Genomic DNA, 18,556 nt, shown 5'->3' with positions numbered 1-18,556 from the left:
GATCATAATTTTTTAAATAAAAAGATTAAATTTCAATCAAAATAGAATAGTTCAATTTTCAGTTATAAAAATAAATTTGTAACAAAACAAAAAAAGATAAATTTTCAAACAAGAAAATTAATTTTCTACCAAAAAGATTAATTAATTAATACTATAGATGAATTTCCAAGTAAAAATTTTAATTTTTTAAAAATAATAAAAATAATTCTACAACGAAAAAATATTTCAATTTTTAGTTAGAAAAGTTAACTTTTAACAAAAAATTAATTTTCAACCAAAAATTACTTTTTCAACCAGAGAAATAAAGTTTTAACTAATTAGATTACTTTTATACCAAAAAGATTAAACAAACTCGTTTGAAAGTTTCAACTAACTCGTTCGACTTTTAACTAAACAGTTGAATTTTCAATTTAAAAAAGATGAATTATCGCTAAAAAATATAATATTTGATATTTGAATCTCAAATATTTTAATTTTGCGTAAACCAAACACAGTTTAATTTAACAAAAAAAAAGACGAATTTTCAAATAAATAGTTTAGTCCTCAACCAAAACAGATAAATTTTTGTACAAAAAATTGTAATTTACAACCAAGAATGATAAACTTTTTAACAAAATAGATGAATTTTCAATCCAAAAAGGTGAATTTAACAAAAAGTTGACTTTTAAACAAAAAAGAGTGAGTTTTTATCGAATTGTTTAAAAAAGTAATAAAATAAATTTTAACTTCAATTTATCAAAAATGTTGGATAAACATTGAAATTTTTCCGTTAAATAATTGTTAATGAGAGTAGTAATAAGAAAAAATAAATAATCATTAGTTATAATCGTTGTTAAAGGAAAAATCGTTACATGGGGGGGGGGGTCAACATTATCGGAAAATTGCGTTGAGTAATTTGTGGATGGCCCCTAATTGGCAATAATTATTAGTGCTGAAATTCCATAAATGTGGAGCACGATTCTAATATAGGAATCAATGAAAGTAAGCGGATTTAGATTTAATATATCGAGTTATTTGTTTCGATGTCCATAACCCATTTGTGAATACAACAATAGAACAGTTATGATAGATTATATGGTTATGGTTAGATTATTAATAACAAATAGCCAATAAATCTCACAAGCAGACAGCTATCGGTATCGGTTTAATCAAGTCTAATAAACAAATAAAAAATCTGTTTATATTAGGAAAGTAATTGGACCATTCATAAACAATTTTTCCCGCTTTCAACTCAATAAAAATATAAAAGACTAAAAAGTTTCTCTTCCAACCCAAGAAAAATTGAATACCAAAATCTCTTCTCTTTCCTTTAAAATTATAATTCATCAAAATTCAACACTATCAAATTATTATTTTTTAAATGGAACAATCCAAATTGCAACCAAAGTTTAAATTGAACACTTTGATATTTTAACGATTCAAGGCTTTCTATTTCAAATTATTTAGTTTCGAATATTTGATTTATAATTACTTATTTTAAATTGACACACACTAATATGCTTCATATTAAAACTTGTTCCTTTTTTTTTAATTAAATTTTTTTAGATTGAACGGATTAAAAATGACATATTTTAGACTGAAGCAATATTTGAATAGGATTTGAAATAGAAAATAGTTAAGTTTCATTTGAACGTTCAAATTGGTTTGACTACTAAGGCTTTCGAATGTAAACATTTCAATTTTCAAATACACTATTTCAGTTAAAAAAGTATATTAATTAATTTTCACTTACTGTTCATCAACTGTAAATTTCTAATTCAAAATCTAAATGATCTCATCCTAACTCTAAACTGTAAAGGTTTCATTCCAAATTTTCAAATTCAAACACTTAGATTTTAATTCTTTGTTTTCAAAATTCCATTTTAAAATTCTTGAAATTAAGAAAGTCCGCTTGAAAATAGAGACCTAGAATGGCAAAATTTTAAAGTAAAAGATTTGGAGAATTACGAATTTTAAACTGAATGATTTCATCATTCAAAAAGTTAACAATTGACATTAAAAATAACAAAAATTAAAAATCCAACTTATTTTAAATTGCGCTATTTATATCATGTAAAATGAAATGAAATTATTCTTTTATTATTATTATTATTATTATTATTAAATAGAAAAATTATGGCAGTCTTTTGAATAAAATTACAAAATGAATTGAGATATTTGCTTATTTGTGGTTAGATAACAGATGAAGAATCGGCAGGACGCCAGAGAAAAAAATGAGAGTTCTTTTGAAGCCAAATAACCCCGAGATGGCAATAATGTGGCGAGCTCCCAGATTATGGTATAAAAAGTAAGCAAGAAGACTCACTTTGGTGGCTCATTGGGATCCTTCTTCTTCCTCTTCTTCTGGGCTTTCGGCTTCTTCTGTGCCTTGGTTGCCCCATCAGCGGGTTCTGGAGATGGTCGCTTGATTCCCGCAATCTGTACAAGATAAAACGTCGATTAAGTGACGATTAAGTGATTCGGTTAACCATTTTCATGGTGCAATAATAAAGATGTAAGCACATAATCGCTGTCATTAGAGACACCTCTAAATAATCCTTCACTATCTACCCATTCCTTTCACTTTCATGAGGCATCTTTATTTTAGCATTGATTGTTCATTTTTCAAATATCAAATAAAGAATAGATGAGTTTTATGAATATTAAAATTTTTTTTTTTAATTAAAGAGAAGAAACAAAGAATAAATAAAGGGAAAATAGGGTAATTGTTTCACAAAAAAGAGAAAAATAGGGAAATAGGAGATTTAATAGTTTTTAAATAATTTCAAATGATTTAAAAAATTTTTTCTTGTATTAATTTTTGTTTAAATAGGATATATGTACTTAGGTTGCTAAAATTCGTATAAATTCCTTGGATATAAATTAAATTAAAATGTTTCATTTAATCTCCTTTTATTTTTCATTTCTAATATTAAAAATAAAAACTATTGAAAAATTCATAACCACAGTATTTTAAATATTAAGAGTTCTAAATTTAAAAAAACCAAAATCTCATGAAATTCTTTGGAATTTTTAGAAATAACATAAAATTCTCTGATAATTCGTTAAAAGTCCTTAGAATCTTTGATATTCACACAAATCCATTAAAATAAGTAGAAATAATTTTTAATTCATTGGATATAAATTAAATTGATATTATTCATTCAATTTATCTATAAAAAAAACAACATTGAAATTCTTTGGAATATTTCGAGTAAAAATACATAAAACAATAAAGTTTTCATAGAAAAAAACGTTTAAATAAAATTGATATTGAAATTTTTATATAATCGTGATTTCCATTAAAAGAAATGTCATTAAAATATGTAGACATCCTTTAAAATTCCATGAATATAAATTAAATTTTAAATATTCATTACCCTGAAAAAACAATTGAAATAAAATGCTCGTGCGTGTAATTTTTATTTTGTAATATTAAAAACATAAAATATAAAGAATCCATAATATAAATTGTTTAAATATTAATAGTTCTAAGCATGTTAAAAATGAGTTAAATAAATCAAGAAATGATTAATTCTAGTTAGTAAGACATATTTAAAAAAAATACTTTCGTAATTTTATTGTTTTAATGGATGCCAATATTTTTAACATATCTGGAGATCTGAACTATTTCCATAAATACTATTTGTAACATATTTTAAAGTTTTAAATAGTAATATTTTTTAAATATTTGATTCAAAAATTATTCATATTTGAAAAATCTATATGCACAATGAATTGATAATTCAGATTTTTTTAAATTTTAAACGCCTTGAAATGATCAAATATTACGAAATCAAAAATTGTTTAATTTCAAACACTATTAATTTTGAATTGTCCAAGCACTAAAAAACTATCAATTGAAAACTTGTGTAATGTACGGCAAACCTTTTAATTATAAACAAAAAAAATTGTAATAAAAAATACCATTATTTTGCTCTTATTTTGGTTGCAAAGAAAAGCTTGGGTTTCTTCATTCAAGAAAAAGTAGGAGGAAAAAGTTTGTTGAAATTTTTATAAATCCATATATTAATTTAATATTGTACGGAATGTACATTTGACGAAAGAATATGTAACAACTGCCAAAAACTGCGCATTGCTGAACTAAAAACTAGTTTTTGAAAAATTGTTAAAATTGTAGAACTTATTAAATTTGTGTTCCATCGAAATTAATAATCTACTTACAGAAAATTTCGGTTAGACTGATTAACCTGTTAAAAAAAAATTATTTTTAATATCTTTTGAACATTTTCAAAAAAGCTATGCTAAGTTCAGAAGAATTATTATTGAATTAAAAAAATCTAACTTTAAATTAGGACAGGCAGACCACCGTACATTATCACGTTTGACTGCAAAAAATTTAATTTGTATAGATTCGGTAAAAAAAATATTAGAGCTTAAGTTTTATTTAAATCCTAAATAGTTTAGTTTGATATTAATGAAATTTAAAAAACTTTAACTATACTAGATAATTCTGTAAGTTAAAAGGAACTTTTACTACTCGCGGTGGCATGTTCTAGTTTTGAATAGAATAATTTTTTAGGTGTAAAACGAACAATTGTATTTTCAATTATCGCATAGTTTAAGAGAAAAGGGGAAAAATTGGAATAGGGGAAATACTGCGAACTCGGAAAGAAAAGAAAATAACATTAAGTTGATTCAGATAATTAAGTGGAATTTAAGTAATATGATTTCCCAAGTAGCAAATTAAAACATTTGAATTAAATCTGGTCTAAAAATTTCCTTCGCCATAGGAATTTATTGCATAATTACGTCTTTCAATCCTATAATTCTTAGCCTAGAAACGACAACCGTAAACGTTCGATCCTCACATAAATCGATATAAATTCAATGCACGATTGAAAACTATCACACGTCCCGAAGACAGCTGTCTTTCCTCCATTAATAGATTTGTCCTTCGAGAAAATATAAATACAAATGACTACATTGTACGCAGTTGGAGCAATGTCAAGTTACAACTCCACTGAAGGATCATTAAGGGAATTAAAATGGAAAGAGCAGCCTTTCTCTTTTTGCCGATTGATAATATGGACCTCAGGAATAGAGAGATCTTTACTGTAAATTAAGTAAACACTCGCATCCCTGGTACTTTGCTTTTAAGATTTATCCCCAAGATAAGCAAGAATAATTGAATGAATCCTCAAAGCGTAAGAGAGGTTTCAGAAGGAATTTAGCTTTAATGAAAACGAAGCTTTTTTACAATGAATCTTTCACTGTCGCTAAGTAAACACAGTCTCTTCTATTTTCTGCCGTTTGTGTATCTTTCTGAGAAAACTCTTCCGTCGACAATGGGAGCTTTACCCTTGTTAAAACTTATAAAAGCAATCTCCTTTGCTCGCGGATATTCAGGATGCGAGCACTTTCGTCTGTCAAATGCGAGAACGAGATTTCAATGATTTCTAATAGTTTTCAAAAGGACTCGCTAAGAATGCTAGTCACGTGACTTGTTGATATTAGATGAGAGCATTTCTTCTTAGGAAGGGAGGGAAGGCACGCATTTTATAGGTCTTAAAATTGACTAATATTTCATTTTCCCAGACTATTTATTTTTAAAGGATAAAATTCCAATTTTTTAACCTAACAAATTTAATGTCAGTTCAAAAAAATTAATATAATTTAAAAATACATAATTAAGAAATAGGGAAAATTTAATTGAACTCAGTTTGACATAAGTGTAGAAAAATTGAAGGTAATTCGAAATAATTTGATGAAATGCCTAAGAATTCAGGGTGAGGTTAAGAGACTTCAAGATGAGCTAAACAAAAACTAAAAAAAATCCACTGAATTGAGTAGAATTACATGAATTAAGACGAATTCAAGTGATTAAAAAAATTCACGAGAATTGTAAAGAACTCAGAAGAATTTAGGATAAATTATTAAGAATTCACAGTGAATTCAGGAAAACTTGATTTATAAGACTGCAAAATAATTGAAGTTAAATTACAAAAAAAAAAAATGAAAAGCAATTTTAAAAAATAATTAATAAAATTTAATTGATTTTAATGAAATTTGAATGAATGAATAAATTAACAAATTCAAGGTTAATTACAAAAAATGCAAGTGCAATGACAATAATTAAAAAATATGAAAAATTGAATTAAATTTGGTTAGTTTGAAACGAGCTTCAAAAAGCTTAAAGGAATTCAAAATAATTTGATGAAATGCCCAAGAATTCCAGGAGAGTTTAAAATACATTAAGATAAATTAAACAGAAATTATAAAAAAAATCTTAAAAATCCATTGAATCCAGTAGAATTGACTAAAATCTGTTGAAATCTCTTGAAACTTTTAAAGGCTTTTAAAAATGTATTGGAATCTTTTAAAATACCTTAAACATTTAAAATCTGTTGAAATCCATTTTTTAAAACACTTAAAAATTTGCTAAAATAATTGAAATCCTTTGAAATCTCTTGAAATCCCTTAAAACTTTTTAGAGTTCTAGACAATACATTCGATTTTTGTTTAATATCTTGAATTCTTTCAAATAGTCTAGAATTACTTGAAATTATTGAAATATATTAAATATGTTCTAAGATATTTCTAATTTTTTGAAATCTTTCGCAATACTTTACAATTTTTCTAATCGATTGAAAATTCCTTGGAAAATTTAAAAATATCTTAAATTCTTAGAAATAAATTCATTAAAATATTATGAAATCTCATGAAATTATATGAAATCTAATTCCTTAAATTCATTAAATTCTTTGAAAATATTTAAAAATAACTTGGAGTCTTTTAAAACATCCTGAACGATTACAAGCCCTATAAAAATCGTTGTATATCGTCCAAAACTCTATACATTTTTTGCAAATTCTATGAAATTTTTTCCAAATCCCCTAAAATTATTCAAATTCTTGAAAATTCTTTGAAAATTTTCGAATTACTTGAAAATGCCTTAGAAGCTTTTATAAAATACTTCAAAACAATTCAATCTTTTGAAATCCCTTAAAGGCATGTGATACTTAGAAAATTGTCGATTTTACCAGTTTTAAGTTTCCCCGGCCTTTTTTCTAGAATAATACATATTTTGTATTTAAAATTTAGGAAATGATAGCGAACATGCTAACGGACGTCCCCACACACTTTTTTTGTGAGTTAATTAAAAAAAGTTTTAATTTAGCAAAATGTGATTAATTTGCATATAGCTTAGGAATTAGTATCGATTTTTTCAGTGTTAGATTCCCCTGGCTTTTTTCCTAGGATTAGAAAGTTATTTCGAGGTTATGTGTGTTAAAATTCACCCGAGCGTTACTTCCAAACTATACACAATATTTTTGGCCGAAGACTTTGGACTTTAGCATCTCCAAATTCAGTTTTTAAAAATTTTCATTTTTGTGGAAAAAAAGACGGGGAAACTGTAAGTATTACATGCCCTTAAACCTTTTTAAAGCTGTTTAAAGTTCCTTAAAATCATTTTTAAAAGCATAACCTAAAATATTTCCAATTTTTTTTAAATCCCTTCAAATTATTGAAATCTATTGAAAATTTCTTGGAATCTTTTAAACAACTGAAAAAAATTTCAAAAGAATTGAAGAACATTTAGAAACCGGTATAAAACTATTCATTGAACAAATTGACCAGAAAAATTCTATTCCTTTTCCCTGATGAGGAAATTCCAGACTTTTTCTTGTCTTAAAATTTAGAAAATTGAAATCTGAATATTTCCAGGGAACAGGGAAGTCGCAAAATAATTGATAGAGAAATTTTTATTACTGACCATTGCTGAATGAGGAGTGCTATCATCACTATCCTCGCTGGTTGTTGTATTGTTGTTTTCAGGAGCAGCAGTATTTTGTATTGCAGGTGGACTTCCGCCTGCAGGACTCCGGTACTGCATCTGTTGCTGCTGCTGCTGTTGTTGTTGCTGAAGTTGTTGCTGTTGCTGCTGCTGAGAATGCATATACTGCATGTGTTGCATCTGAGCCTTGTAAAATGTAAATAATAATTTTTTAAAAAATATTATCATTTAATTTTTTCAATTAAAATTCTTTAAAAAATTGAATTTAAAATATTGTTCCCGCTTATGTAGCACGATGAACACATATTGCAATAAGAAGAATACAATAGAATGTCCAAACACACATTAATCGTCAATCATTCATTATATTATAATATATATTTTATATTATGAAATACAATATTCATGATAAAACTGTTGAAAAATATACTTAGACGACACAATATGAATAATAATTTTCTGTCACATGTTTAAAAAGTCTTTTAGTTTAGATCGCGGTTTGCAGGTTTTCAAGGTAAACATTTTATTTTTATTTTGCAATTCGGCCAATTTTAAATGTATGTTTAATGAAAAGATAAAAAAGAACTACTGCGATGAACGAAAAAAGACGAGCCAGAATATATGGAGCAAAACCAGCCAGGTGAGGCAAAAACTTTGTTACCAAAGTGGGATAAAGAGGAATAGCTCTATGCAACCTGAACTAAATAAAAAAAAAGACAGAACAACGAACATTTCGTGAATTGACATTTTTTTCTTATTTAGAGTTCTTTTGTGTTTGCAATTTTCTAAAATTATACTCCAAATATTATCTTCTTAACTTTTAAAAGCAGGTCTCGTGAAAAAAGTATCTTTTAAAAGCAAACAAATGCACTTTAAAAGATTTTCATATTGATGATGGTCTCGTTTAAGCACGTTTAAGGCATAAAAGATTAATATTCATAAACAAAATTCAAAACAAAAAACTTCTTAATGATAAAACTTTGTTTCTGACCAAGCTTTATCTTATCGGTCATTACGAAATCTTTGAAAATTATACAATTTTATTCAACGATAGCTTACTTTTTCGGGAAAAGGATTTTTTTCGTTTTAAAAATGGTTTTTTTAATGATTACACCACCAACAAGTTTATTTGTAAACGCTGAAGAGTTCAGTTCATTAAAATCAAATCATCTTGTTAAATTTGAAAAGAAGCGAAAAGAAAAAACTTTAGTCGGAAACTAAATTTTTTAAAGAAACAATATGTTATGCTTTTGATTTTTGATATAAAAAATAATATTCTTCCTTTTAAATGTGACCTTTAAAAGATTCTAAATTAACAGAAAACCCGGCTACATAAGAAATTTAAAAGATAATATTATAAACGACAAGACAATTATTATTATTATTATTATTATTATATTGAAGCATATTTTTTAATTTCTATCAATAAGAAAATGAAATCGAACGTTAGATTGCCATTTATTGTTTGTTTAAAATTTTTATGTTTTTTCTTCTGACTGTTAATTAAAATTAGAATAATTTAGTCAGCATATTTATTTCGACTAAATTGGTAATAACAATTATTAAATAAATTCTTACAGCCTGCTGCTGCTGCTGTTGTTGTTGCTGTTGCTGCTGTTGCTGATGATTATGCTGTTGCTGCAATAACAACAATTGTTGTCCACTATGTTGTTGACCTGGCGAACTCATGGTTGAATATGAGCCTTGAGGACTGTTGTAAGCCGAGCTGCAAAAAACAACATAATAAAAATAATTAAAAAATTTTCCAGACTTGCTATTAACTCTTGGGAGTACTTAAAGGCTCAATAATGTACATGTATAAAATGAAGCTTTTAACACTTTTCAATAGATAAATTTTATATTAAATGTTGTTAAACTTCAAAAATTTAAACTTTTATAAATTGAACAGCTCAAAGATTCCTGGTTCAAAAATATAAATTTATTATATGCTATTGTGTACAATGTTCTGAAATGAAGAATGAATTAATAAATTATTGGTATATTTTCAAAATTATATCATTTTAATTAATTTTATGTTTAAAATATTAAAAATTAAACGATTAATTTTTTTAATCAAGCACTCTTTTAATTACAAGTTACATTAGTCTAATTTTAATTAGTTTTAAATAAAAATGGTTCAATTTTTATACTTATACAACAAAATTTAACACTCGCTTAAAATTTTAACGTTCAAAGTTCTATTTTCGCACTTTGAAATTTTAACGACTTAAGGTTCTTTATTTTCAAACAATTCAGTTTCAAATTAATTCAAATTAATTTTTGACAAAACATGTTATGGCACTGGATTATTAAAATCGGATTATACGGATAAATGATAGTAGAATTTAATTAATGGGGAGAAAACATGCTAAAAGCTTTGATTATCTAAGAAATTAGAGAAGGGTGCCAAGAATATTTAAATAGGATTTTAAATTAAGCAAAACCATTTACGTAATTATGAATCTAAAAATTATAACTTATTTTAAGATTTATAATAGTTTATTAATTTTATTATTATTTAATTTTTACGAATATTTTTCGTAAGCTTGGCTAATCCATCCGTTTTTCCAACGCCCGCATTTTTTTCGAACGACTAGACGCAACCAAACTGTTAATACGCTTGTAATTTTTAATTTTTTAAGTCGTCGAAAATGCATTATAAAATTTTTTAAGTTTAAAACAGGCACGCTTAAAAATAAAGACCGAAAGTGAAAACTTTTTTAAAGTAAAATATTTTAGAATTACTCATTGTAAAGTAAATGATTTCACAATTGAAAATGTTATTAGCATTTTCAATTCTAAAAATAGGTAAAATTCCCACTGATTTCCCGGTTTCCCGTACTAGCGGGTACCCTAAACTCTGATAGTAGATTCTCCACATAATATTCTTGACTTACTATCAATATATAACGAAAATTCAATTTTCGTCTTTTGTGATGATTGTATTATTACTGAACGGGTTTTTACTCAGCTTTCCAACTCGTTTTTGATAGAATGTGACACCAATTTCTGTTATCTATTCGCAAAATTCACAAATTCTTGGAGACTACGATAATTTTCGTGAAACGTGAAGGGGGTGGTGAGGAAGGAAGGGGGTGGCACATCCACTACCCGAATGCTATTTTAACACAAATTGGATAACTTTTGAGATATGGCCGCCGCTGCGTCAGCGTTGGAGGATTTACGGCCTACTCTACATCAACCTCATCCCTCCTTTTCACCCCCTTTTACCCCCCTTTCTATTCTCTACTCCGCCTCTCGCTCCACCATTCTCCCTTCGAAACACCCCAGACGACTTTCGCGTTCGCAAACGATCCAAAATCAAATTTACCTGCCAATAAATTTTCCCCGGGCTTTTCTCCCTTTTTTATTTTCATTCTTCCTTTTGACTGCATTCTATGTGGAAACCCGGAAAACTGCAGAATGCGATATTTGATTTGTCGAACTAATATTTGTGCTACACGTTTTAATTTTATTTATTGAATTGCTTTCATCTCTTGTCCGAAAACAGGCGAATGGACATAGGAAAAAAAATTAAATTTTTGATGATATTTAATTTAATAGAAATTTTTATTTCAATATACTAAAAAATTCGAGTAGTTTAATTTAAAAAATAGAAAATTTGCAGAAAGTAAATTTAAGATGATATAAAAGAGGAACTAAAATTTGTTAATTTTAAAATCAGGATGAAAGAATTAGGAATTTTAGGACTACAATCTAAAATAACTGTAGATATTTAGGAAATTTCTATATCAAGACTTTTAAACAATCGCGGGCTATTTCAAGGCTTCAGATTTTTTAAGTCTAGACATTTTAATTATTTAGCATCTAAGGAAATTAAATTTCAAAGGAATCAAAGTACTGAAGACTAAAAGTGTCTTATATCATTTCAAAATTATAAAAAAATTTTTTTACGATTTTTGTAAAATTTTTTGGTGATTTTTTATTTTGAAAACATTATTTTTTAAGAGAATATTTATAAAGATTTCAAACGATTTCAAAAGATTTCAAACATTGTCAAAAAAACTTTGTAAGAATTTTGAAAGGTTTCAAGAGGATACATTTTTTTATTAAGATTCCTAGGAAAATTAAATTAATTTTTTTATTTTGAATAATTTATGTTAAGAGGACATTTAAAAACATTTTAAAATACTTCAAAAATGGTTAGAAAGCAATCTCCAAGATTTAGGCAATTTTCTTTGAATTTTTGTAGCATTTTTTTAAATGTTAAGAAAAATGCTAATCATTTTATTAAGTAATTGGAGGTTTAGAATCAATTTCAAAAATAATTCGAACTTTGAAACGATTTGAAAAGATCAAGAATAAAATGTAAATGTTTGAATGTCAAAATTAAGTTTTCAAGCTTCTTGAGAATTTTGAAGTTTCATGATTATAATTAAAATTTCTTTGAAATTCCTGGGAAAGTTTTGAATTAATTTTTTAAATGAATTTTTTAAGAAAATTTAGAAAGATTTCAAAATATGTCTAAAAATGGGATGACTAAAAATGCCGAAAAAGAAAATATTCGAAATAAGAAATTCCGGAAATTATAAAATTGACGAAAATGAAAAATTCCCAAATTGTAAAATTCTCGACGGTTTATAATATCGATACATTTTTTAAATTTCGAGTCAAAAAAAAATATTGAACAATTTAAAAATTTTTAAGATTCGGAAATTTCCTTGTGTTGGTAATTTCAAAATGGCGGAGGTTTTATAATGTCGGAAAAATATGGAAGATTTTAATGCAATTCCTCTAGTTTTGAAGGATAATTCAGAATTTTTGAAAAACTTCGTGACAGTTTCTAAGATAATAAGGAATTTTTGAAGGCATTAAAAATATTCGAAAACTGAAAGATTTCCGAAAATGTATAAAATATTTTTTAATTTCTTGCAAACACCTAAATGTTCTGAATATCTTTTAAACTGACTTGAATAAACCTGAAATTTGGCAAAATCTTCTAAAATAACCAAATTTTTTTCAAAATTGTCTAAATTCTTTTTCGAAATATCTGAAATCTCAAAAATCTTTTCGAATTTTCTCAAAAGTCTTCGGAATATTATATTCATAGAACTTGAAAAACAAACTGACAATGATAAGACTTTCCTGAAACCTAATTTATGTTCGAATTTAGGCGTTCAAAAACTTTGAAAAATTGTTATTCGAAATTTTTATTTTGAATTGAAAATTATTTTCCCCGTCAAACGGTATAACTATACGCTTGAGATTTATGATGCTTTTTGATATAAATTATTAATCATAAAAGTTTTTCGCCGGAAAAAAGTTGAAAAAATCTCATTTAGTTGACTTCCGATTAGATTTAAACGCAGCCTTGATGGTGCGGCAGGGCGAAATTTAATGACGTCCCCGTGGCCAAACTAAAGAAACGTCTTTCAAAGCTTATTATCCGCACGATACCAACAGCCGCCTTGCGTGTTTCGACTAAATCGTACGCGTGTCTCGTTTTACTCCCTTTTTAACTCCTAATTGAAATCCCAATCTTTTTCAGCTAGCAAGAACTAAAAAGAAAATTATTAAGTGGTTGTCGCTTTGTAAATTTCAAGTCTCAACATGCCGCTTGTTATCACTAATTAGTAATTTTATGTCGCATTTTATACTTCACCTTATATTCCATAAGGATTCTTTTTATTACACCAGAGGAAAAAATTAATTTAAATTTTTTCCTTTTTCTCTGCCCTTGAAAAGTAGTTTTTAATTTAACAAGAGTCCTAAAATTTATTATACGTACTCGAGTATCATCTCTTCACTAATAGGATTCTATTTTTAATCATTTGTAATACATTATTTAGTTTTTTAAACATTAAAGATTTAACGATACTTTATGGACACTCAAAATTAAAAATCCTAAATTTGAATTAGTGAACATTTTATTAATTGAATTAGTAATTGAGTGATTGGAATAGCAATATTTCAACATTTTACTCAGATCAATTAGTAAAAGTATTGACTTTTCTTATCATAACTTAAAAAATTATTTTAAGACTGTTTTTATAAAAAAGAAATAATTGTCAATACTGGGTCGCGATGTCAGAATTCGATGATTTTTCTGTCAAATCACAAGTTTCATCAAATAACATTTTTTTTACAATCACTCAATGATAACACTTTACAATGCGTATCACTGTGTTTTACTTAAAAATAGAATGTGTAAATAAATTCTTATTTTTCCGTTTTGAAGAAAAAATTTGTAAACGTCTTATGTTAGTGGTGGTGACGTAGCCTATTTAAGTTTCACAGTTTTGCCTTTACATTGTTTGAGTAACACTGAAAATGTTACACAATCACGTTCACTTAATAAATTTTTCTGTCACGTTTCCCATTTCTGAGGCATTTTAATTAATATATACTGCCCTAAATATATTCATAAATTTTTACGAAGCAATTAGTAGTTTTCTACTATCCAATTAGTAAATATTTAAACTAATCTAATTACAGCGATCACAGCGTTATATTTATTGAATTTTAATTAATTTAATGAATTATAAAAAACATTTCTGTATTGATAAAAGGAATTTATTTGAATTACACTTTTTTTTTAGTTATTTGAAAATTTATTTTTTTATCCTCGCTTCCTACCGATTTTTGTAAATACAATTGTAAAGAATGCAAAGAATGTTTTCCTCTAAAAAGTAAGCCATCAATTTATAACAACCATTTTTTAAAAATTGGTAAGAAAGCAATAAGAAAATAAGAAAAAATGTAATTGCATAGAACATTGCTATAATAAACTGTATTTGTAAGTTTTAAAATTTGTTCACTCAGAACAATATTTCTTATTTGAAATATCCTCAGTAAAATATTGGACTTACAACAAAATAAAGAATTTTTAAGCAGAGATGAATTTTAAGCTAATATGATGAATCCTCAAGAAAAAAATATTTTTCTAACAAAGTATTTGAATTTTCAAACAGAAAAGATTGTTTAGTTAAGAAAAAACCAATATAGTTGGATTTTCTTGTTGGGGTCTATTAATTCAGTTCGTCCTTAAATGGAAAAAGGAGAAAGAAAGAAATACAGGAAAGAAAATAGGGTTTTTTATCATTTATAAACTAACAATTAATCTTTTAAATATGAATTAAAGTGCATTTTTAGTACTTTTAAAATATTTTGTCAGAAAATAGGAAATTCTGCTTAGAAAATTAATTTGAAGTTAATTTTAAATGAAAAAGTGAATTTTCCACTGAACATTTTTTGACTTTGGACAACAATTTAAAACCGTAAATATCCCATATTTAAAGAAAACATAGAGAAAAGGGTAATTTTTCGTGAACAGGAAAAAAACTGTCATCCCTGTAATAGTGTAATTAGTAATTTTTAACTAATCTTCATAATTTAGTGAAATTGCAGTAATTTAGATTCAGAGACTCTATTCGGGAAATTTAAAAGCACTAGCGGATTTATCGACAGTGATTTTATAGTAAAAAGATTCGATCATCTTTGAATTCTTATAAAATTTATGATCCACTCGTAAAGAGTTGAGAGGCGAAAAGCAGTAAATTTTAATTTAAGAGCGCACATGATCAGCGATTTTGTAATTTATAAGCATTGTGTTTCTGAGATCTGTCAGTGAAATTGAGAATCATATTCTAGAGCAGAAGATCCTATCTCGCTAAATTTCCTACCCATGGGGCGCACACATTAAAAGAGGGGCACGACTATAAATTTTTAGACCGGACTTCTGAAATCTTAATGGGCCGGGTGTATAGGATACGTTTTTATTAACATTTTTGTCATCCTATTTTGGCCCTTTCTCATCCAAAGTTAGGAGTACACCTGTTATAAAAAATTACGAATCTTTGGTTTTAAGCTTGCGTTTATAACGGTATGCAAGGCCTGCAGTTAGAATCGTATAGCATAATGGAAAAAGCCATTCTAAACCTGAAAGTAGGCTAGGGAAATTTTAATAGAGATATTATTGAAATTGCTGTAATCTCTTATTTAAACACTGTCTTGTTCAATCTAAGTGGAACTACATTGTAATCCTGAAAGATTAGCGTACAGTAATTTTAATTTCTTCTCTTTAAATTGCTAGTTGTGCCCAATCACTTCTAGGAAATGATCTATATTTTATGGACCTATTTCAATTTTATGCGATTTCTTAAGTTAAACATAGCAGCAAATTTAAATGTAAACGCTGATTTTACAGGCTGACCGCAAAGCTTTATTTTTAAAGTTCCATGACTTTTCGATGATTTTTTCCTCACCAAATTTTTCATTTTCTCTATCATTGGTATTGAAAGACTTAGAGTGCATTTTATAAGCGGAATAAAACAATTTAAAATTCTATTTATTTCAATAAAAAAAGATGACTTTTTAACCATAAAAAATGAACTTACAATCCAAAAAATATAATTTTCTAACTAAAAAGACATATTTTCAACAAAGTAGTTAAATTCTCAACCAAAAAGATGAATTCTTAACGGAAAATGTAGTAAATGATATTTCAACTGAAACAATATGTTTTTTAAAAAAAGTGGTAAAATTTTTAACCAAAGAATTGGATTTTCAACAAAATAATTACATTTTCAAAAAAATAGTTGAATTCTTAATCAAGTAGTTGAATTTTGAATCAAAGAGTTGACTTTAAAAAAAATAATGACATTTTTAGAAAAACAAAAAATAGTTTAACTTTAAACCAAACAGTTTAATTTTCAACCTACAAACTACAAATATAAATTCTCAACCACAAAGATAAAATTTGTATCCAATAAGAATTTTCTACCAAAAAAGTAGAACTATTCATAAAATACATTAACTTTTATCAAATAGATGAATTCTCAATTGAACATGATACATTTTCAAACAAAAATGTAAATATAAATTATGAGTACAAAAATCAATTTTCCAAAAACAAAAAAAAACTAATTTTCAACAAAATAGTCCAATATTTCAATCAAAGAAATGAATTTTTATCAAAAAAGTTCAACTTTTAACTAAAAAAGATAAATTGTCTAAAAAACAGTTGAATTTTTAACCTACAAATTTTAATATTCCACCAGAAAAGGCGAATTTTCAACCAAATAATTTAATCTTCAACCAAAGAGATAAATTTTTGACTAAAATAGTCAATTTAAAAAAAAGAAGTTTAACCCACATCTCGAATTTCCCAAATAAAACAAGAATTTTAAACCCATAAAGATTTTCCAGTCAACAAAGAAAAAAGTGTTGTCCAAATTGTTAAACTTTTAAGTCAAAAAACGAATGTTTTCTAAAACAGTTGAATTTTCAAACAGAAAATTTGAATTGTCAAAGAAAAAGTTCATTTTCAACCAAACAGTTGCATTTTAAAACAAAGAAAAAACTAATTTTCAACTAAAATTATGAATCTTCAACAACAACAACAAAAGAATTGTTTTTAACAACGCGTTACAGACCTTTAACCAAGTAATGGAATTTACAACCAAAAAAGATGAATTTTCAACCGACTTCTATAAACAAAATATAATAGTAAACATTTTACAAAAAAAAATTTCAATTAAAAATAAAAAGCAGTTCAATTCAACCAAAAAATACGAATTTATAAACAAAATATTTGAATCCTCGACCAAACAAGATTAATTTTTAACCAAATAATTGCATTTTTTACAAGAAAAAGAGATGAGTTTGCAATAAAAAAGTAAATTTTCTACCAAAATAGTTTAAATTTCAACTCATAAAGAGGAATTTTCAACGAAATAATAAAATGGTTAACTAATTATTTTCAAAATTCCCTAACCATTCCCTGACCATTAAACTCCCTAAAAGTTTCGTAAATTCATCTACTTTGAAGCGAAAACCTTTAAAATACTGATTGTTTTAAAGCTTCCAGGAATCCTCCAACTTTTAGTGTTTAATTTGTTCAGTCCAACCTTACTCATTTCTCGAAGCAACACGCCTCGAGCCTGATCAGAATTCTGCCAGTTTAACCGGTTTTTAAAATTGTGAAGGTATCATTTTTTACATCGAATACATACACGCTCGTAGTTAATTTAACTGTCAGTTAAACTGCCAAGAGGATTCACACATTTATACATCTTTGATGGGTTTATTACAGTCACTGATGTGTAATTAAACTACAATAAACAATTTCTCAAAAGCTAATATACACAATATTTTGAATACGAGAATTCGCAACAACAAAAATAACAAATTTTACAGCAATAAATATTTTAAGTACGTCACAATTACTCATAATGCACTAGAAGGTGAGTCACGCTCAAATATGACTCACTATTAACGGTAGTTTACGAGAGTCGACATAAAATTTAATTAAGCTCATTTCAGGAAGCGTGGTAAAGTATAAAATATATGTAGTTTAATGATTTCATAAAAAAGTTTCTTAAGTCGAAAGTAGTTTTGATGGACGAAATTTTATAAACAACTTTATAAAATTTAATTTTTCCCTTTCCAGTACCTATTGGAATTAAAAAAAAAGTTGGATAGGTGATTTTTTTCTTCGAAAATAGTTGAAGAATAGATTACCGTAAATTCTCGAATAATAAAATATCCGAAATTAAATAATCAGAAAAATTTAGTTAGAGTGTCCATAAATTTATTTTTCGGCATTTTTCAGTTTTTCCGTACAAATATATTAGAAATTGTACAATTTTGAACAATTTAAATTTCAAACGAGGAAGTTTTTAATGCAAAACATTTTTAATTATTTCATTGTAAAAAATGTTTGGACTTGCAGGCTTCATATATAAAATTCTGCCCTGCAATTCGATAACATTTTATTACCATGCTACTGTAATTTAAAATTGTACAATTTATAATGTATGAAAGCAAAGTTATGAAATTTTTATATTATTATAAATT

General features: G+C 26.3%; 1 protein-coding gene across 6 annotated transcripts in view; it reads right to left on the bottom strand.

Moving 5' to 3' along the window:
• Nucleotides 1-18,556, bottom strand: part of LOC117174097 (TOX high mobility group box family member 3-like) — a 142,855-nt gene that overhangs the window by 25,919 nt on the left and 98,380 nt on the right. For 4 of the 6 annotated variants that reach the window (XM_033362831.1, XM_033362833.1, XM_033362832.1 and 1 more), the window contains 3 exons: nucleotides 9,317-9,464; nucleotides 7,718-7,924; nucleotides 2,306-2,418 (listed from right to left, as the gene is read on the bottom strand). In XM_033362831.1, coding sequence (XP_033218722.1) covers nucleotides 2,306-2,418; nucleotides 7,718-7,924; nucleotides 9,317-9,464 — 468 coding nt within the window. The remainder of the gene's footprint in view (nucleotides 1-2,305; nucleotides 2,419-7,717; nucleotides 7,925-9,316; nucleotides 9,465-18,556) is intronic. The other 2 variants (XM_033362836.1, XM_033362835.1) reach the window with 1 other exon arrangement.

The sequence above is a fragment of the Belonocnema kinseyi genome, chromosome 6 (genome assembly GCF_010883055.1).
Source record: "Belonocnema kinseyi isolate 2016_QV_RU_SX_M_011 chromosome 6, B_treatae_v1, whole genome shotgun sequence".
Lineage (NCBI taxonomy): Eukaryota > Metazoa > Arthropoda > Insecta > Hymenoptera > Cynipidae > Belonocnema > Belonocnema kinseyi.
Note: the sequence above shows the minus strand (reverse complement) of the source record. Positions and strands in the feature narration are given on the sequence as shown.